This window comes from Dermochelys coriacea, chromosome 3 (genome assembly GCF_009764565.3).
Source record: "Dermochelys coriacea isolate rDerCor1 chromosome 3, rDerCor1.pri.v4, whole genome shotgun sequence".
In the NCBI taxonomy this organism is placed as follows: Eukaryota; Metazoa; Chordata; order Testudines; family Dermochelyidae; genus Dermochelys; species Dermochelys coriacea.
Window position 1 is genome coordinate 17,771,525 of NC_050070.1, and position 22,542 is coordinate 17,794,066.

At 43.2% G+C, this 22,542-nt stretch overlaps 1 protein-coding gene across 8 annotated transcripts in view; it reads right to left on the reverse strand.

The window, feature by feature from the left end:
• Positions 1–1,798: 1,798 nt before the first annotated feature.
• Positions 1,799–22,542, reverse strand: part of MFSD2B (major facilitator superfamily domain containing 2B) — a 65,280-nt gene continuing 44,536 nt past the window's right edge. For all 8 annotated transcript variants that reach the window (XM_043510182.1, XM_043510181.1, XM_038393881.2 and 5 more), the window contains 5 exons: positions 18,340–18,420; positions 12,411–12,520; positions 10,244–10,387; positions 6,049–6,225; positions 1,799–5,075 (listed from right to left, as the gene is read on the reverse strand). In XM_043510182.1, coding sequence (XP_043366117.1) covers positions 5,018–5,075; positions 6,049–6,225; positions 10,244–10,387; positions 12,411–12,520; positions 18,340–18,420 — 570 coding nt within the window. In that variant the 3' untranslated portion in view covers positions 1,799–5,017. The remainder of the gene's footprint in view (positions 5,076–6,048; positions 6,226–10,243; positions 10,388–12,410; positions 12,521–18,339; positions 18,421–22,542) is intronic.

A 22,542-nucleotide genomic window follows, 5' to 3' on the forward strand; every position in this document is an offset into this window, starting at 1 on the left:
TCCATGGGTCCAGATGATGAACATGTCATCCATGTAGCACAAGTAGAGTAGAGGTGTTAGAGGACAAGAGCTACGGAAGCGTTGTTCTAAGTCAGCCATAAAAATGTTGGCATACTGAGGGGCCATGCAGGTACCCATAGCAGTGCCGCTGACTTGAAGGTATTCATTGTCCCCAAATCTGAAACAGTTGTGGGTGAGGACAAAGTCTTGTAGAGGACTCCTGAAAGTCAAACATGTACATTGGCCAAACTGGACAGTCTCTGCCTAAAAGAATAAATGGACACAAATCAGACGTCAAGAATTATAACATTCAAAAACCAGTTGGAGAACACTTCAATCTCTCTGGTCACTCGATTACAGACCTAAAAGTGGCAATTCTTCAACAAAAAAAATACAAAACCAGACTCCAACGAGAGACTGCTGAATTGGAATTAATTTGCAAACTGGATAAAATTAACTTCGGCTTGAATAAAGAGTCAGAGTGGATGTGTCATTACACAAAGTAAAACTACTTCTCCTTGTTTATTTCCCCCCCCCCCCTTGTCAACTTCTGGAAATGGCCCACCTTGATTATCACTACAAAAGGTTTCCCCACCTCCACCCCCTGCTCTCCTGCTGTCAATAGCTCAGCTTTCCTGATCACTCTTTTTACAGTCTGTATGGTAACACCCATTGTTTCATGATCTCTGTGTATATAAAATCTCCCCACTATATTTTCCACTGTATGCATCCGATGAAGTGAGCTGTAGCTCACGAAAGCTTATGCTCTAATACATTTGTTAGTCTCTCAGGTGCCACAAGTACTCCTTTTCTTTTTACATATTTCTGAACTTTATGCATAACCCATAAAGGCAAATCCAAAAGGAGATTAGGATTTAGATTCTGAAACAAACTGTGGGCCCAGTGGTCCCGAAAGAGCTCCCAATCAAGAAGGTCTACGGCTGCAAAATTGGGGCCCCGGGTCTGCCCAGCTCCACTCAAATTCTGCTCTTGTATGAATGTAAAAGACAAATGGAAATCCCTGTGTGGTGGGGCAGAGCCCCACCCCCTGAGAAAAGGGCTGAACCAGGCCAGAGAGGGAGCAGGGAAGTCTCTCCCTGATTGGCAAGGGAGGAGGACTGGCTCCTAAGCAGAAAGGTAGTATCTTGGCCAGAGCAGTGCTGGGGAAGGGCAGAAGGAGCTGGGGAGCTCCGGCCAAGGAAAACCCTAGGTTGTTGGCCTTGTTACAAAGGGCTGAGCAGGTGCACAGGGCCAAAGGGGAAGCGGCCCAGAGATGATAGTTTGACAAGGGGAGAGGATGGCATAGAGGCTGCTGCTAGAGGGTCCCAGGGTTGGGTGGGCCTGGGTCCCCCCCTTCCCCCTTGTACTACACCTGGCTGAGGAGGAGCATGGCCTGATACAGGCTGTGGCTGGACCCTGCAACAAAGCGGATAGACTTTGAGGCTGCAGTCGGCTGCTAGAACTGGTGCAGATCGAAGACTACTGATAACACCAAACCCCCAGAAGGGGGTCAGACAGGGGCAGTGAGAGAGTAGTGTCCTGAAGAGGATGCCGCCATGCAGGGAGCAATGTGGATCCCCAAAGCAGTAGAGCAGACGAAGGGAAAGGCACCACATACAAAAGGTGCTCCATGACTGGACAGAGCTAATTCCAAGAACAACCAGCGGGAGGCACCAGCAGCGGTGAGTCTTAACCCTGTCACACCCTGCATGTATCATGAACTGAATATGGAATTGGGTTAGCAGCCTTATCGCTAAGGTTCAGCTATAGCAGAGAGAGAATTATTACTCAATCTGGATTGTACTTAGTGTAAATATTTAATATGCACAGATAATAACACAGAGATCTGATTCTTTCTGCATCATGTTTAGGGTATAGACAATGATTATGCTTAGTTTAAAAAAAAGTGCTAGAAGATAAAAAAAAAATTCATTCTTTCACAGTGCAAACAGTAAGCCTTGAAAAAAAGATACAAAAATCCTATACTGCTTTCTTCTTCAAATCCATTGTTAGCACTTTTTCTTTAAACCTTAGAAAAATACATTCATTTTATGAACAAATATACAACTTTAATATGATAAAATAACTCAGCACTATTCAAATTATAAAAATATAGTTATAGAAGTTTTATCTACAAAGATTTCTGCCGTATTGTGACGATATTCATTAATTCATTAATTACAAACCCTGAAAAATTTCTTGCTAGAAGCAAGGGTAAGGTGCGGTTTTATAACTCAGAAAGCTCACAATGCACAGAGCTGAAGTCTGATGTGTATTATGCAATTTGTAAACCCAGTTACATAGCTGATATAGTATACATTGCACAGGCCATGTTCAAGTTAAAAAATGTCTAAGGCTACGTTTTAGTCATGGGTATTTTTAGTAAAAGTCATGGACAGGTCACAGGCAGTAAACAAAAATTCATGGCCCATGACTTATACTATATATCTCTAAGTAAAACTTGGGCTGGGGGGCTGCGGGTGCTCTGGGGGGAGGGGGCAGTCCAGGGCCATGGCAGGTGCTGGGGGTGTGGCCCAGGACTCCCGCTGGTGCTGGGGGGGCGGGGGAGAGGCAGATGGTGGCATGTGGCCTGGGACACCTGCTGGTGCTGGGGGGGTGGCGAGCTGCTTGGGACCCCCGCTGGTACTGTGGACAAGGTGGGCAGCGGTGCATGGCCTGGGACCCCCTCTGGTGCTGGGGGGAGGCTAGGTGGTGGCTCACAGCCCGGGACTCCCACTGGTGATGGCGGAGGGTCTGGGAGGCAGCAGTGCATAGCCCGGGACTCGTTCTGGGGGGTGGGAGGGTTAGCGGGGCTGGCAGGCTCCCTACCTGACTCCGGGTGTCCCTGCAGCTCCTAGGGGGAGGAAAGGCCAGGGGGGCTCCCCAAGCTACCCCTGCCACAAGTTCAAGCTCCGCAGCTCCCATTGGCCAGGAACCGCAGCCAATGGGAGCTGCGAGGGTGGCAACTGCAAGTGTGGGCAGTGCGCGGAGCCCCCGACCCCTCTGCTTAGGAACTACAGGGACATGCTGGCTCATCCCCCTGAGGTAAGTGCTGCCCCGCATCCTAACCCCCTGCCCTGAGCCCCCTCCCATACCCAAACCGGCTGGTGCTGCTGGCCCAGGGGATGCCTGATCTGCTCGGGCAGCCCCAGAGCCAGCCACATCCACAGCTGCAGAAGTCACGGAATCCATGACTTCCATAACCTCTGTGACAGACACACAGCCTTAAAATGTCTAATCAAACAGGGTCTGCAGTTTCGGCTACCCTTTTATAAAAATACCCACCAAACTAGGTCCTTAGCTTGTATAAATTGATGTCGTCCCATTGACCTGAAACAATGGATTTATAGCAACTGAGGAGCTAACTCTCTAGCTAGTAACATTTGCATTTCAAAACATTACATTTAATAGGAAAGCTGGCTTTTACTGATACTTTTTGTTGTTTTGAAAGTGGAATATTTAAAGACACCAAAATTACCTCCAGGTATTGATTGGCACCTCTAACTTGTTTGTTTGCTACAGTTTGGCTGCTATGTAATATGTCTTGCATAACAGAAAACTCATATTTTAGGCCTCCTGGAATCTAGTCCCAGTATCATCACTAAATTGCAGGATGACCTTGAGCAAATCATTTTGAGCCTAATCCAACTTCCACTGACTCCAATGGGAGCTGGATTAGCTCTTAATCTCTGTGGGTCAGTTTCCCTCCCCGCAAGATGTGCACAGTTAGCATGTACCCCTTACAGGGGTGTGGTGAGGCTTTAATTAATGCTTCTTAAGCATTTCAAGATCCTTGGCTCAAAAAGGCACCAACTAGATAACTGGCGCAGGGTGGCTGTTCTAAATTGGTACACATATGCTGAGAATTTGTAGCACTGCTGCAGCTCTCAGTAGGTGAATGACAGCGTTCTGTATGTGGGAATGTGTGCCTCATACAAGTAAATACATACAAAAGTTAGGGCCTAAATTTGCAGAAGTGACTAGTGATTTTGGGTGCTTCAACATGAGATGCCTTAAATGGGCCTGATTTTTTTTTCTTTTTTAGAAAGGGCAGAGTGCCCAGACTCTGACAGCTGGGCACTTTGAAGTTTGGCAATCAAAAAAGGAGGCACCCAAGACCACTAGTCAATCACTCTTGAAAATGTAGGCCTTTATTAACATAAAAGTTTGACTTAAACCCCCCCCCCCAAATAAAGTCAAATTAAAATCAGGTTTGGAGCAGTTATTTGTGAGAGTTTTCAACACAGGGCTCTGTTACCAACTGCATCCAGGGCTTGTTGGAACTCAAAAAGAAGCAATAAATCTTATGTTTATAGCACATTTCATCCTCAGAATCCCTAAGGGCTTTACAAACGTAAGCAAATTATACACAAGGATCACATCCATCAGCCACCGAAATGCAGACACTTCTAGAATGACATGTAGCAAATGTTGTGCAGCAGTTTAAAAAAAAGTGGTGAAGAATACTGTTGCCAACAGAGGCTACAATGACAATTTAGGTCAGAAGAATTTCCTGAGTTTAAACTTGGTGTTCTGGCCAACCTTTAACACCCCTGGATCTTGCCAACAGTTCCAGAAGAAATTTAGTGACTGCAGGACTTTGGTTTTATGTCTCATATGAAACACAGCATCTTCAGAAGCATGTTATCCTCAGTACAGTGCTGGGGCTTTGGTTCAACACTGACTAGAGGGAAGAGTGCCACCTACTGAATCTTCCTAACACCAATTTAAGGGCATCAGAACACTGGATGAAGTTCACATACTTATGAACTGTGAGCATCCCCTTGAGGCACCCTATTGGCTGTCCTCAGAACCTTCCTATTTTGTCAAAATCAGATCCTTACCATTAACAGAGCCCTTTGCACTTTTGTGTACTAATGCTCCCAGTATCCCCTAATAAAACTTAAGTGGGATAACTCAGAAGACTTTCCCTTCCTTCCTTCCACCCCCCCCCAAGTACAGTGCTTTGGAATCTGAGGTAAGACTTCAGTTTGAAAAGCCACTTCTCTCCAAACTTTCATATCCAGGTATCCTCTTCGTTTTCAGAAAGGTTGTCAGTGCTCGGATGATTCCTTCTATAAAAAGTAGAGAGGATCACAGGTGAAGAGATTTCTTTTTTTCTCTGCTTGCTGTTGTCCCCCCCCCCTTTTTTTTTAAAGCTAAACTTACAGGCTAAAATTTAGCAACCTCAAATAATAAACAGAGACGGGGAGAACCACTACTAGCAAGATATGTTTTTTATAGTGTCTTGACCAATTTCCTCATCTGGTATTTTAAGATCATACAAAGGAGAAACAGCAAAGACCTATTATACTACCTAATCCATCATCCAAGTTAGGGGGAATTGTTCTACAGTATATTTTGAGGACTTAATATTGTCTTAAATATACTAAATGACAGCTGAGGGTTTACTCCCCTCACCCTTGATATTCGGCCTAATTTTTTTTAACTGGACCAGGAGTCTTCCAGGAAGAAAAGGAAAGGAAGAGAAAATATGAATGAAATGTAAAAAAAAAAAAATGCAGAACAAATGCTTAACCTCACCCTACCACAAGATTTCAGACCTTCTTTACATATCAGAAAGAAGGGGGGAAAAAAAAAGAGGAGTCACATTTTTCCCATTTGCAGATAGCTAAGGAGAATATAATTAAACATGACCTAAGAAATATCCCCTTCTAGTTTCCACTGGATACAATATTCTCCACTTCCCAGATTAAACTTTAATATAATGGAGCTGTGCTGTGCTTCACCCACGGAAGGCTGGTGGAGTATATGATTTCTGTTTGTTATTTTGTATCATTTAAATTTGCAGATTACTTTGGGAAACTAACAGAAGTAATCTCTTAGAAAGACACCCTATATACACAAGGACTCTGCAACAAAGGTAAGATACTAGAAAAATGTAATGTTCTGCAACTTACAGAATTTAAAACACTTTAAACAAACCCAAAACTATGATAGTAGCTAATTTCCCCAACCCTGAATCCTGGCATCCTGTAAGAGAGGCTGCTCAGATATTATTGCACTTTGCTTCTGGGTCAAACCTACCTTAACAGCTCGAGTGCAAATTCAGTTTCTTTTCGACTTTTTTCAGTGATTGGGTAAAAGAGGAGTATGGATAAGCCTATAACAATGAGGATGGCAGGGACTGCCCCAATCAGGATTTTCAGTGTGAGGATCACAGTGCTGGATTGCCTGCACATCCCTGTTTTATAACCAGCAAACCTATAAAAACACACATACGGACATTGCTGTTATTGCCTATCTAAAAGGCACTTGGTCACATTAAGGGCTTTCCCTGATCTCCTATCCTCCCACCACCAACTAAACCTCTGCTCGAATTTCTTCTTACACTTCCTCTTGCTCTTTTATATCTTATATGCTCACTTTTTGGGGAGGGGAGTCAATCCTACAGCTACCAACATGAAATTTATTACTGATATCAATGGGAGCAGGTTTCAGCCCTTTGCTCCCTTTCTCCCACTCCTTGTCTTTGTGCCTTCTCTGAAATAATTTTATTACCTTTACACAGTCAAAGCATGGAATTACATGCTGCTGTTACTACCGAACAGACTTAATTATTAACAAAGAGGGACAATATCTAAACGAACACTTCGCCTCAGTCTGTGATAAGGCTAATGAGGATCTTAGGGATAATGGTAGCATGACAAATGGGAATGAGGATATGGAGGTAGATATTACCATATCTGAGGTAGAAGCAAAATTTGAACAGCTTAATGAGACTAAATTGGGGGGCCCAGATAATCTTCATCCAAGAATATTAAAGGAATTGGCACATGAAATTGCAAGCCCATTAGTAAGAATTTTTAATGAATCTGTAAACTCAAGGGTTGTACCATATGACTGGAGAATTACTAACATAGTTCCTATTTTTAAGAAAGGGGGGAAAAAGTGATCTGGGTAACTACAGGCCTGTTAGTTTGGCATCTGTAGCATGCAAGGTCTTGGAAAAAATTTTGAAGGAGAAAGTAGTTAAGGACATTGAGGTCAGTGGTAAATGGGACAAAATACAACATGGTTTTACAAAAGGTAGATTGTGCCAAATCAACCAGATCTCCTTCTTTGAGAAAGTAAGAGATTTTTTTAGACAAAGAAAATGCAGTGGATCTAATTTACCTAGATTTCAGTAAGGCATTTGATACGGTGCCACATGGGGAATAATTAGTTAAATTGGAAAAGATTGGGATCAATATGAAAATTGAAAGGTGGATAAGGAATTGGTTAAAAGGGAGACTACAGCGAGTCATACTGAAAGGTGAACAGTCAGACTGGAGGGAGGTTACCAGTGGAGTTCCTCAGGGATCGGTTTTGGGACCAATCTTATTTAATCTTTTTATTACTGACCTTGGCACAAAAAGTGGGAATGTGCTAATAAAGTTTGCGGATGATACAAAGCTGGGAGGTATTGCCAATTTAGAGAAGGACTGGGATATCATACAGGAAGATCTGGATGACCTTGTAAACTGGAGTAATAGTAATAGGATGAAATTTAATAGTGAGAAGTATAAAGTCATGCATTTAGGGATTAATAACAAGAATTTAGTTACAAGATGGGGACGCATCAATTAGAAGTAACAGAGAAGGGGAAGGACCATGGAGTATTGGTTGACCACATGATGACTATGAGCCGCCAATGTGATATGGCCATGAAAAAAGCTAATACGGTTTTGGGATGCATCAGGCGAGGTATTTCCAGTAGAGATAAGGAGGTGTTAGTACCATTATACAAGGCACTGATGAGACCTCATCTGGAATACTGTGCGCAGTTCTGGTCTCCCATGTTTAAGAAGGATGAATTCAAACTGGAACAGGTACAGAGAAGGGCTACTAGGATGATCCGAGGAATGGAAAACCTGTGTTATGAAAGGAGACTCAAGGAACTTGGCTTGTTTAGCCTAACCAAAAGAAGGTTGAGGGGAGATATGATTGCTCTTTATAAATATATCAGAGGGATGAATACCAGAGAGGGAGAGGAATTATTTACCAGTACCAATGTGGACACAAGAACGAATGAATATAAACTGGCCATCGGGAAGTTTAGACTTGAAATTAGAAGAAGGTTTCTAACCATCAGAGGAGTGAAGCTCTGGAATAGCCTTCCAAGGGAAGCAGTGGGGGCAAAAGACCTATCTGGCTTCAAGATTAAACTCGATAAGTTTATGGAGGTATGATGGGATAACATGATTTTGGCAATTAACTGATCTTTAACTATTCATGGTAAATAGGCCCAATGGCCTGTGATGGGATGTTAGATGGGGTGAGATCTGAGTTACTACAGAGAATTCTTTCCGAGGTATCTGGCTGGTGAATCTTGCCCATATGCTCAGGGTTCAGCTGATTGCCATATTTGGGGTCGGGAAGGAATTTTCCGACAGGGCAGATTGGAAGAGGCCCTGGGGGTTTTTCGCCTTCCTCTGAAGCATGGGGCACGGGTCACTTCCTGGAGGATTCTCTGCACCTTGAAGTCTTTAAACCATGATTTGATAAATATTGATTTTATCCATCAGAATTATTAAATAAAAATTGAATTCTGCCAAGTCTCTCTATAGCAGAGCTTGTCTGATAAGTGAATCCTATCCCTACTGAACAAAGCTCCTAAACATGTGCTTAACTTTAAATAAAGGTGAGTAGTCCCACTGGCATCAACAGAAGTTCTTACCTCCTTAAAGCTAAGGACATGCTTCAGTGCTTTGCAGGACAGGATTACTCTTATGCTTAAAGTTAAGCATGTACTTATGTGATAGGTTGAATCAGAACCAGGGGTGGGCACAGTATTAGAATTACTGATGCCCTGAGCTATTCAGTGCCAACTTGTGGAATTATTCTGTTACATCCTGAACATGCACCTATGAAAATTATTACCGATTTTCCATCAAACTACCTCCTATGCTCTCCCATAAATGTCAGCTCTGGACTCCAGCAGATGGCAAACTGCTGGGAGCTCGCTAACTAGAGTGAAGTAGCGTTAATCAGTTGACAGTAATTCTGTTAGTTATGAGCTCTCTGTATGTAGTCACTAAAACAGAGACTTGTTTTTCCTGAGGGGGGGAAAAAAAAGCACTGCAGCATCTGCTGTAAATTCATAACAGCTTGTGGACAGATAAGTACTGACAAGTGGTTCCCAGTGTAATCTACACAGGAGCTACCACATCCCACCACCTTGTCATTTTGGTTTTCCAGGCTTAAACTGAAGTAGCAGTGGCAGAAGACACACAGTTAAATCACAACTGCCAACTGGGACTTGATCTCCTGCTCTACATAATGTGACCTCTAAGGTGCAAAGTCAAAGTCAGCATAGAGGGGAGGTACTGTACGGTCACAGCACTGTGCAAGAGTTTGAAGGACAGCTTAAATCTCCCCTGTAGTAACAAGTTCCACTTTTCAAGCACGTATCAGAAATATCTGGTTAATTACATTGGCTCTACCATCTATTTGAAATGTGACTTGTGACATGAATCTGGCTGTCTGAAATTTTTCCATTGGATATTGGGTTTTCGACGTCATGAAAGCTTTAAAAGGCATGATCTGCTTTTCCTAGGAAAAAAAGTCCTATTTTTTGTTCAAAATAAAATCTAAACAGACTAGACAAACAATGGGAGGGTAAACCGAGAGCCCAAGAATTGACTTGCTCAAGTTCAACCTAGGGAGGTGGTGGAATCTCCATCCTTAGAGGATTTTAAGGCCCAGTTTGACAAAGCCCTGGCTGAGATGATTTAGTTGGGGATTGGTCCTACTTTGAGTAGGGGCTTGGACTAGATGACCTCCTGAGGTCTCTTGCAATCCTAATCTTCTATGATTCTGTAACAAAGACCGCCTGAGGCAGAGTTGAGAACAGAACTCAGGTCTCCTGACTTTTAGACCAGTGCCCAAACCACTAAGTCCATGCTGCTACCTGAAGAAAGTGAAGAAGTGGGGTTTTTACTCTCAAAAGCTTATGCTCTGTTAGTCTTTAAGGTGCCACCAGACTCCTTGTTGTTGCTTTCTTTAGGTAACAAAATCTAAAACCAAACAATTCTTAACAGGCCACCAGGTGTCTTGGTGACCAGAAGTCTGACCTGTCAGATAACAATTTTGTGTTTAGGATTCGGCCATTATACATTCAAACTGGCAACCAGACTGTGTCTCTGAGCCCGTTGCGTTTGCGAATGGTGAGAAGGCAATTACCACACAGCACCTCAGAGCCCTTTATTACAGCAACTAAGTGGAATAAAACATCACTTACTCCAGGCTTGCTGCAGAAATTCCTAATCCAATTCCAGCCGACATCTTGGTAAAGAAGACATATGAAGAATAAAAGATGGTTTCAGGTCCCTTTGCATGAGGATTCAGCAGGCGAAAGTGATCAACTACATCAGGCAACATTGACCTGCAGACCAGCAAGAGAAGAAGAGTGTAAAAGCCTCAAGCAAAAGTTTCTGAGCTGCTTTAACATACAGAGTTTGCAGGGGATTTTTTCTTGGAGGTTTGATTTGTGGATTTAATTGTGCAAACAAGATCATTTATTTTTGATAAGGTATTTAGGCTGACAATTACAAACAGAGAAAGTCAGATGGCAAAGAACCCAGAAACAGAAAAGTGGGTGTTAACTTTGCACTGCAAGGTCAACAAACAAAAACTAGTAATGATAGGGGCTTTGCCATCTAAATGTAAAGGTGGGCAGTGGAGGTTGGAATTTGGTTTTGCAAAACCTCATTGGTTCAACTGAGTGGGTAGAATGTTTTTATCCAGGGAATGTCAAAATTTGCTGACTTAAGTGGAACATTTTTGACGGAGGCACTTGTTAAAACATTTGCAGCATACTGCTGGGTAATTTAACTACTAAGCAGAAAACTTTCTTTCAGAAATGAGTTTGATGAAGTTTTGATTTACTACTTCTGCAGGGAGCTAGTCAAATACAGAAGGTTACACTGATTGAAAGGAGGACAAAAAGTTTTAATAGGAAATGCATGACAACCACAACAGTTCAAAAGGTTGTAATCTAGTAAGTGAACAAAACCCCAAGGTAGAATTTTATTCACATCACATGGTTACAATATTTTCTTTTTTTTTTAAGTAATAGAAAGTTACAAAAATATCAAAAAGATATTTACAAAAAGATACAATTAACTTAGGCTTGAATAGAGACTGGGAGTGGATGGGTCATTACACAAAGTAAAATTATTTCCCCATGTTATCCCCCCCTCCCCGCCACTGTTCCTCAGACGTTCTTGTCAATTGCTGGAAATGGCCCACCTTGATTATCACCAGAAAAGGTTTTCTTCCTTCTCCCCACCCTCTCTACCTGCTGGTAATAGCTCATCTTAAGTGATCACTCTCCTTACAGTGTGTATGGTAATACCCATTGTTTCATGTTCTCTGTGTGTTTATATAAATCTCCCCTCTGTAATTTCCACTGAATGCATCCGATGAAGTGAGCTGTAGCTCACGAAAGCTTATGCTCAAATAAAGTTGTTAGTCTCTAAGGTGCCACAAGTACTCCTTTTCTTTTTGCGAATATAGAGTAACACGGCTGCTACTCTGAAACCTGAAAAATATCTGAGTTAGATATTGGGTGATTGTGAATCTATGAGAAGCCCTAACATATAACTAGAGTGCATTAACAAAACAGCCGTGTTAGGATACTAAAAGGGCCTATTCTCCCACTGATGCAGAGGATATACCCAAAGTCAAAGCCCCAGAATACCCCTGGAGTCAGCACCTATGCCTGCCCCTATAGCACATTCCTGCATTTTCTCTCCATCATAGGGCTGCTTTGTAGGGATGCAGGCTGCCCAAGTTACATTCTTAATCATTTAGCCTTAATTGATTTGTATGCAATTTCCAATATAAATTCTGGAGTACTATTAAACTAAATCTAAACGACTGATTGATTTAGTATTCTCAGGAGTTCTAGACACATTTAGGTTACTAATTAATTTATAGTTATTTTCAGAGAGCATTTACACATATGTACACACATACCAGACATTAACAGTGGTTACGTGACACTGATTACAACATAGTTATCACAGATCTCTCCTAGTCTAAATATAGGGGAAAACTCAGATACCACTGTATGTGACAGGTTTCAGAGTAGCAGCCGTGTTAGTCTGTATTCGCAAAAAGAAAAGGAGTACTTGTGGCACCTTAGAGACTAACAAATTTATTTGAGCTTAAGCTTTCGTGCGCTACAGCTCACTTCATCGGATGCATTTGGTGGATGAAGTGAGCTGCAGCTCACGAAAGCTTATGCTCAAATAAATTTGTTAGTCTCTAAGGTGCCACAAGTACTCCTTTTCTTTTTACCACTGTATGTGGTAACTGTTGCCAAATTCTGAGTGTTTACATGGTGAACTCCACACAGTGTGTGTACAACACACATACACACTTCAAATATAACATTTGCCTACCATGGCAACAACAAAGACGCTGCAATACTCAGACCAGAGACAAAGGCCACCACGTAAGCCAAAACCAGATTTGGGATTGTAACCAGCATGACCGCAAAAGGAATCATCCACTAAGAGAGGGAAAGAAGAACCAGAAGAAAAATGGTAGATAAGGTATATGGCAGACAATGGAAAATACATTTTTTCACACAGAAGAGTTGGCATTGTGAAACTGCAGCTTATATAGTGCTATGGTCCAAAAAAGTTTAAAGCTTCAATTTTGTGAGAGAATGGTGCTCCCACAGGGTCCTAGTTCATTACTTAACTTAGCAAAAGAGAGGAAGAGAATAGAGCTCTGCAACGGGACTGGGATCCCATGGGTCCTGCAGGACCCACTGTCATAATAACAGGAGTGGGTAAAATATACTTTGTGCATGGGAATGGGTGGGCAAAATCCTAGACTGGTAAGTTGTGGGAAAACACAATTTAAAAAAAAATAAAGGTTTTAATATTTAAATTTAAGTAAGGGGTAGAAAGAGATTTGATGTCTATTATAACAGCAATTAATGACAGGTTTCAGAGTAGCAGCCGCGTTAGTCTGTATTCGCAAAAAGAAAAGGAGTACTTGTGGCACCTTAGAGACTAACAAATTTATTTGAGCGTGAGCTATAGCTCACTTCATCGGATGCATTCATCGGATGCATCCGATGAAGTGAGCTGTAGCTCACGAAAGCTTATGCTCAAATAAATTTGTTAGTCTCTAAGGTGCCACAAGTACTCCTTTTCTTTTAACAGGAATTAAAGCATTGTTTACATGGTTTAAGCAAGATTTGTGGGGTTTTTAGTGGTAAAAATTGTGTCTGAATTCCATTGCTATATATATTATACAATATATTAACCAACTGTTTAAAATATGTCTCTCTTGCGGGATTTGTGGGATCTAAGATTTTTGCAGGTGTGAGCAGTGTAAAAATGCAACAAACCATGAGGGAGGGAGTGGGTAGGAAGGGTAGTGGGTATTGCACAGCAAGACAGAAATGAGATTTAAAAAATAGTCCTGCATAGGGCTCTAGAAGTGACAAAACTTTAGAACAGAACAAGTCAGCCAGTGCTGCCGTCTCCCCTTTATTTTCAACAACAGGAACACTTCCAGTACAGACAAGGCACTGCAAGAGGTTTTGAGTCATGTCTGGATTTAAAATAACCCATTTCATATATGAAATCAATTACTGATTTACAAGGAGCTCTGGCACATGTTGGTCTTCAGTGACTTTTTCAAAAACCTGGATATTAAGTATAAATAACTAACATTAGGGAGGCAATGTGGTCTAGTGGTTAGCAGTAGCAATTTACCCCACCACCGTCCCCATGTCTGTCACTGACTCGCACTATAACCTCGGGTAAGTCACAAAGGCTTTTCCAGAATTGGAAATCTAAATTTGGATGACCTGGATTTGATTTTCAGCAGTGCTTAGCATCTGCACTTCAATTTGATACAATGGGCTCATAAGCGTTAGAGATGCCCCCATTTAAAATGTGGATTCAAAAGCCATGCTCCCCAGTTGTCCCTGCATTCCATACCAGTCTTGTGCTCTCACCTCAAAGTCCTGTAAATAATTGACACAACGCATCACAAGGCTGAGGTCTGCATAAAATTATGTTTTCGTTAAATAACAAACATTTAAAGCTTCTTGGGTTTGTGTTGCTCGTTTTGATTCTCTGCACTATATTTGAAGCTTGAGTAGGCTGAGGGCATGAGCAAAGAACTTCAGTGAGGATGCTGTTACTTTGCACTTGCTATTTATTTTTTCTGCAAGGAAAGCGGTGATCTTGGACATCTTGCCTGCTGGGACCTAATCCATTTAAATAGGAGACACTTGTACCTTTTAAATGCAGTTCCCGTCTGAGGAACAGACATTTGTGGGTAAACTCAAAGGAGTAGCAAACCACCTTCTGAGACTACAAGTTCCCAGCATAAACAGCCTTTGCATTAGTCTGCAATGCTTGTGGCACAAGCATTACTTCACCACAAGAGAGCACTCTAGCAATACAGAAAAGGTATACACGGCTGCTACTCTGCAATCTAGCAATTCAAGATCACACATTGCCTGCAAACAATTTGACGATTACTCTGTGCTCAACGTCGTGTGCCCGCTCGGGAGCCAGAGCATCCAGAGAGGTTTTTAAATCGATAATAATACTGATTTTAAAATTGATTTTTCTAGCGAGGAAGGAGCAGGACCCAGGGCAGGCAAAACTGAAATGGTAATTCTCAGAAGCATCTCTTGTGCAAAGGTAGATATGTGGGAGCAGTGTTCTCTAACCTGCAGGGAAAATCACTGCAATAAGCATCCCATTTTTTCTACTCCTAAAACAAAAGGACCTTTAAATCCTTAGGTGAGCACTCTCCCCCCCTCACCTGACCCACCAGGAGCAGTAACGGCAATATTCTATTGTCAGAACATGCCCCCCCCATCCAGAAGAGCTTCAAAGCAGCACTATAGAAAAGGAGCCATCGGTGGCGGAATGGTAGCAACCTGTATAGCACAGTGGGGCAGAGGGAAGGGAAATTGGGGCAAGAATGTTGGGGCAACCCTTTACAGAAAGAACTGCATGGGATCTTTAACACCCACATGGAGCAGAAATGGCCTCCATTTTTTACCTGTCTATCCAAAAACCTCCGCACCAGATACACTGCACATAACTCCATCTCTTTACCCCAGATGGACAAAGGGCTGTGTTGATTCTAGGGGGGTTTGAACCTGTAGCTTCAAGAAGCTTAGGTATGCTACAGCTAGAGTTTAGACCACTAAGCCACCCCCTCCAACCAATTTAAGTGTGAGGAGGAGTGGTAAAAAAGGAGTCTGTGTCCATCATCTAGAATACAAGAACTATACTATAATGCCGAGTCTATACAGGTGCTCAGTTTTTCAGGTAATCATCCCATCTTCTAATCACCTCAGAGAAGTCCCTCTTCCCTTCACTCTGAAGAGGGCTGAAATTATGGTGGGAAAACTACCTCTACTCAGATATTTTTTTCAGAACCTTCTGCAGTGACATCTGCAGAAATACAGTTGCAATTATTGAGGCAATTCTGCTTTCACAGTGATGGTGAGCAGATATAAGAGCTACAAATTCTCTTGAGCTTATGGCAAAGGAAGCCTTTGGCATGAACTGCCAGACAAGAGACTTTCACTGTGCAAACAGGAAGTACTCCCGCCATACAAGGGTGTGTCTGCATTGCAAAAAAGGTGCTTTCTTCAATCCAGCTCCCTTGTAGTCTACAATACAACTAGCTAACATAATGGTAAAAGCGCTAAACCATGATTTGTGTTGAGGGGGCTTTCCAATAGTGGTAAACTGACTTGATTCAGTCAACTTGATTGAAGAAAGCACTTTTGTTTGCTGCAGAGACAGTGCCTAGAAGGTAACTCTGTTCTCTTGAGGTCCATCTCAGCTTCCGCTAATTGCCTTTGCTGGCATGCTAATCAGAAGCAGGGATGGTCTTGAACTGTGAATTTCAGATGCATATTTCAAAGCATCCAAAGATCAGAGGTATTTGAAGCCAGTGTTTTGTTTTCAGCCCATCTCCAATTCATCAGACGTCATTGCAATATATAGATTTTAGCTTCAACAAATTGCTGCTGTTAGTTACACCAACAGCCGTGAAGTATTTGAGGTTATTAAAATGTTACAACACTTAAAAAGCTAGAGTTGGGGGAAATGCAGCCATTGCCAAGGCTCATCTACAGGCAGAGTTTTTCATAAAGCTCCCAGTTTCTTCCTTGCCTCCTTCCCAGGGACTTAAAGTGCCTCAGCCTGTATGATGTGTCCAGGCTGAAAGCTCAAGTGGAGCTCTAGAGTGAGGAGTCATGCAGATAGCAATGTGAACCCTCTCTGCTGCTTGCCCTCAGTCTGAGGTTAAAAAAAAAAAATCAGCAAAAGCTCAAGCAGGCATCTTGGCTCTGCCTTGGGAAGTTGTGACAGTTAAATTAGGCTTCTTTCTTCTGGGATTGCTAAGATGCTAGCACGGGGTCAGCAACCTCTCAAAAGTGGTGTGCCGAGTCTTCATTTATTCACTCTAATGTAAGGTTTCGCGTGTCAGTAATACATTCTAACGTTTTTGGAAGGTCTCTCTCTATATCTATATTATATAATTAAACTATTGTTGTATGTAAAGTAAACAAGGTTTTTAAAATGTTTAAGAAGCTTCATTTAAAATTAAATTAAAATGCAGATCTTATCCGTTTAGTGCAGTGGTTCTTAAGCTGGGATGCATGCACCCCCTGGGGGTCTGAGATGCCCTTTCTGGGGGTGTGAGACATTCCAGATTTTTTTAGAAGATAAATCATCGAAAACACAAATTAAGCACAGGCACATAAGTACAACTACTTTATTTCATCAAATCTATGTATTAACATTATACATTTTTTAATGATTACTGTAATATACAAAGTTTTTAAGTTTTCAAGTTTTTAAGCTAATTGTAGTGTAATTTTTTATAAGGAGTGAGAGAACATATTTTGAGAACTCCAGACCATCAGCGTGCTGAGCAGGGCCGGATATAGTGTATTAAATTGCTCCCCATGGGAATGTGCTACTTATGGTGTACTACTTACGGCTGCCAGTCCTGATGCTGTGAGAGGCATGGTTAGGGGATGGGGAACAGGGGTGGTTGGATAGGCATGGGAGTCCTGGAGGACCTGTCAGGGGTGTGGATAGGGGTCGGGGCAGTAAGGGGACAGGGAGCAGGGGGGCTTGGATGGGGGGGTAGGATCCCGGGGGGGGCGGAGAGGGGTGGGGTGGGTCTCAGGAGACAAGGAGCAGGGGCGGTTGGATGGGTGGAGATTTCTGAGGGGGGCGGTCAGGGGGTCCTGGGAGGGGGTAGTCAGGGGACAGGGAGTAGCGGGGTTTGGATGGGTCAGTGGTTATGAAGGGGGCAGTCAGGGGGCGGGAAGTGTTGGGGGGCGGATAGGGGGCGGGCTGTTTGGGGAGGCACAGCCTTCCCTATCCCAGTGTAGTGTATTCAATTTCTCCCCATAGGAATGTGCTACTTACAGTGTACTATGTACGGCTCCTGGTGCTCCGCCAGTAGCACATTCCTATGGGGAGAAATTTAATACACTACACCGGCGGACAGATCCCCAGACCGGTGGTGGGCCGAGCGGCTCAGACCGCCGCCGATCTGGGGTTCCGTCCGCCGGCTCCTGCCAGCTGGGGTCCCGGCCACCGCCCCCACTCAGCTTGCTGCCGGCCTGGGGTTCCATTCACCCAGGCCGGCAGCGGGCTGAGCGGGGGGGGGGGGGGGGGGGGGGGCAGCCAGGACCCCAGCTGGCAGCAGCATGCCAGTAAAAATCGGCTCGTGTGCTGCCTTTGGCCCGTGTGCTGCCGGTTGCTGACCCCTGTGCTAGCAGCTCATTTATTTATTTTACTTTGTAAACATTTACAGGAAGAGGAAAAAACAACATTGCAGAAAGCTCATCCTTTTGTTTCAAAGGGGTTCATGCTAGATCTCCCCCAAACTCAGTTCAGGGAGGTTTCACTACTCCCTCCCCCATGACTGAGGTAGACTTAGTCAGCTGAAACTACCAAATTTGGCCAAGCTAAATATCAGATAACGTAGCCCTTGAACACAGGACAGTTCAGACCTGAATCTGAAACTCTGTGCTCAGGTTCTTCTCTGTGAGACAGATACAATGTGGAACCTGGTTAGACTTTGGGTCAAGTTTGCATCTCGTCTTCGCTCGCTAACCCATCTCTTGGAAAATTTCTTTGAAAAACTTGGAGTTTGCCTGAATTGGTACAATTCAAGGTTTGAAATGAACCCTGAAATCAGGCAAACTTCAGCTGGTGTCGGTTTTTATTACAAAAGTTGTGAACGGTTCCTGAGGAAGCTGCTATTGACATGTAAGATGCCACATTGCACAGATTTTCATAACAGTTTACTTACAGAAATCCCACATGCTGCACTTTTCTTGCCAAATTGCTGTAGAAACCACTGCCAGAATGGAATGCTCACCGCTGCTGATACCTATAGATGATGCAAAAATATTTGTACAGTACTGACTAGGTCTAGGATCATCTCCAGAGGCTGCAGTGACACCCTATACTGTACTATGTGAAGGATTTGGACTGAGGAAGGACTCCGGGATTCCTGCTCCCTTCACACTAAGAGACAACTAAGAATCACAAAAATTACAAATGAAAAAGACTCATTAGGTCATCTAATCCATCTCCTTACCATACAGAACTGTCCCATGCAGACACACACATCACCAAGGTGATGGGTACAATATAAGAATTTAAATAGAAAAGAATATAGTACATTCTCCAGTGATTTGTCCAGTGCACTATTACATGGCCCAGGTGATAAGTGACTATTCACTATTTCCAAGTGATAGACTATTCAAATACATTTTAAGAACAGAAACTTTCTTCCAATACGCATCTTAAATTTTCCCTTTCTTAACGTAAACCATAGGAATTAGAGACAGAAATGACCAGCTAGGTCGTTCAGTCCATCCCCCGGCAAATTCTAATTGTACTTCATGCTACTGCTTTCCATTTAAACATCTAAAAACTTGTGGGTGTCTCTCTCTCTCTCTATATAGATGTATATAGATATATATAGATAGAATTAAACACAGCACCGCCCTTGAAAGGAAAGCTGAAGTAAGTACAGGATTCACTCCTTTGGGGGCGGATATATCCAGTATTGCAATTGATCAAAGTCAAAATGTCATCTGATTATTCCTAGCTTTACCCCACCTTGTACCTCTTAAACAATTCCTCTCCCTCCTTGGCATTTATACCTTTCCAATACCTGCAGAGATATGGGATATAAGAAAAGAAAGGTTACCTACCTTCCGTAACCAGAGTTCTTCGAGATATGTGGTCCCTACCTATACTACCTGTGGGATATGCATGTGCTTTATGCACCTGAGACTGGAAGAGTCTTGCCAGTAGTGTCTGTTGGTCCACATGCTTTGATGCAAGGGTAGGAGGGACAGTGTTGACTGGCCGCCTCTCCAGTTCCATCTATACTGCAAATCAAGTGTTATGATCTGAAGCACAGGAGGAGGAGGGCAGGTAATGAAATACAGGAAGAGAGCACACCTCTTAAAGAACGCCAATTACAGAAGGTAGGTAACTTTTCTGCAAGTGCTGGTCCCTACGTGTATTTCACTGTGCATGACTGACAAGCAATACTCATGATGCAGGAGGGTACAAGGACTTCTGCTGTACTATCTATAGGAATGCTGACCCAAAGGATGTATTATTACATAGTGTTGCCTTGAGTGCAGGGGACTGGACTAGATGACCTACTGAGGTCCCTTCCAGTCCTACACTTCTATGCTCAGATGAGGAGGCTTGCATCGAGACACACGTGTCTTGTGAGGATATGAACAGAACGCCACAGAGCTGCTTTACATATATCAAGGAGGGGTACTTCCCAAAGTGAAGATGATGAAGCACCTTTCCTCTGGTGGAGTGGGCCTTGCTCTGCCAGGTGGAGCTGCATGAAATAACTGGTAAGAGAGCAACATACAGCCTGAAATCCACTTGGATAGTCTTCGTGAAGATAATGCTTGTCCTTTCATATGTTGCATTAGGGGCACAAAGAGCCCAGGCAATCTCATAAAGGGCTTTGTTCTCTGAAGATAGAATGCCAATGCCCAAGGTATGTCCAGCGAATGGAGTCTCTGATCCTAATGGCTGGTATGAGGCGTAGGAAAAATATATACAGGTACATGTATAGTCTGAAATTACTTTGGACACAAACTGTGGGTGCAGTCTCAAGGAAACCTTATTCTTATGGAAACTGATATATGATGGGTCAGCCATAAGGGCCCCAAGTTTGCCTAACCTTTTAGCCAAAGTGATGTCCACCAGAAAGACTAACTTCCTAGAGTAACATGAAACAGAGCATTTTGCTAGTGGTTCAAATGGTGGTTTACTTAGCATGGAAAAGACCATATTGGATCCCATGTTAGGAAAGATCTGGCTATTGGAGAGAAGATTCTGATTAAGCCTTTCAGAAATTGCACAGTCACTTGATGCGTGAAGATGGAGTAGTCACCAAGAGGAAGGTGGTAGGCACTAATTGCTACCAAATGAACCCATAGGGATCTATAGGAAAGACCAGAAAATTTCAAAGTGTGCAGACAGTCTAAAATAATGGGAATGTCCATGTTGTCTGAGGACATTTGGTGACACTGACTCCAAACAGAGAATCTTTTCAACTTAGCTAAGTAACACCTTCTGGTGGATTCTTTCCTGATATTGTTCAGGATGGCTCTAACAGCTGTTGAACATTTTTGCTGTAGGTTCAATGCCCATCCAAATACCAGGCTGTGAGGTGAAGTTACTCTGGATTCAGATGCCTGATCTTGCCCTTGTCCTGTGGAGGAGGTCTGGGAAGGATTTGATGCTGACTGGTATGGACAAGATGTCAAATCGAGAAGGATGGGGAACTGAATTCTCTTGGCCATATGGGAGCAATGGGGGTGATCACTGCCTTGTCCCGCTGGACATTCCTGAGAACTCAAGGTAAGAGTGGGATGGGGAAGGGGAAGACTACATCAAATTTCCCATCCATGGGAGTAGAAGGACATCTCCCTTGGAATTATGACTGTACAACCCGCAGTGAAGTATATTGTGCATTTCTTGTCTTGAGGCGCAAACAGGTCGTGAATCGGAGATTCCCATTGCTGGAATAGGTTTTTCACCAATGAATAGTGAATCTCCCATTTGTCATCCATCACGAAGTGCTGAGACTGTTTGCTTGTGCATTGTGAATTCCTGGAACATGAACTGCCGATAAGGTAACCCAATGACAAATGCACCAATTCCAGAGGCAGACTGGCTCTATGCAAAGGGTGTAGATCTTGCTCCTCCTTGCTTGTTGATGTAGAACACAGCCGTCATGTTGCCTGACATCACCTGAATGTGCTGGGAATGAATGAATGGTAAGAATTGCTAGTAGGCCTCTAAGACTGCTCTCAGTTCCATGAGATTTTTGTGCACCCTGGACTCACAAGGTGTCCATATTCCTTTTGCTATTTGTTCGTCCAGATGTGCACCCCAGATTACTAGGGAGGCATCTACAATTAGCATTTTCTGAGGTGGCGGAGAGAAAGGACCTGTTCTTCGTCCTGCCACCAAACCTTGTATACTGGGTGGGGAGTGTGTGACATTCCCCTCTGGTGTTATTTGGACCAGTGATCTGCTAGGTCACTCCAATCCTTGACCCTGGGGGCCAGTCTTACCTTGCTGTGCTGTGAGAACCCCCACTCCTGGGCTGTTCATGCACAGCCTCTGGCATGTAAGCTGCTCCCAGCTACTTGCAACCGAATGACACTAGCCAATATCTCTGGTCCCAGACACAATCCTAGGAACCTCTGTCTTGCAGTGTCTAGTTATGCCTGCTGGACTCTGCAAGCTTATATGAGTTCATCAATTTAACAAATAAATTGATATGTACCAGGCTTGTTATTCCAAGGGGAGTCTCTGACACGCTTCAAACCAAACGTACTGCTTCAGGTAGAACAAACAAACAAATGTATTAACTATGAAAGATAGATTTTAAGTGATTATAAGTCAAAGCATAAGTCGGATTTGGTCCAATGAAATAAAAGCAAAACACATTCTAAGCTGATCTTAACACTTTCAATGCCCTTACAAACTTAAATGCTTCTCACCACAGGCTGGCTGGTTGCTCTTCAGCCAGGCTCTCCCCTTTGATCAGCGCTTCAGTCGCTTGGTATGGTGTCTGTAGATGTCCGTTAAAGAGAGAGGAAGAGCATGGCAAACATCTCTCCCTTTTACCAGGTCCTTTCTTCCCTCTTGGCTTTCCCTCCGCCCTTCAGACTCAGGTGACCATTACCTCATTGCACTCCCAAACTGACCAAAGGAAGGGGGGTAACTCTCTCGAGAGTCCAACAGATCCTTTTTTTGCTGCCTAGATCAGCGTCCTTTGTTCCTGTGAGGTTGGGCTGGGTTTGTCCCATACATGGTCTGATGAGGTGTGAACTCTGCTCTTGGAGAGTTTTTGCCTGGGCTTATTTTAAGCCATGAAGACACATTTTCAGCCTCATAACTATATATGTGAAATTATAACCTACAACATTACTATAACATCACTATAACAACA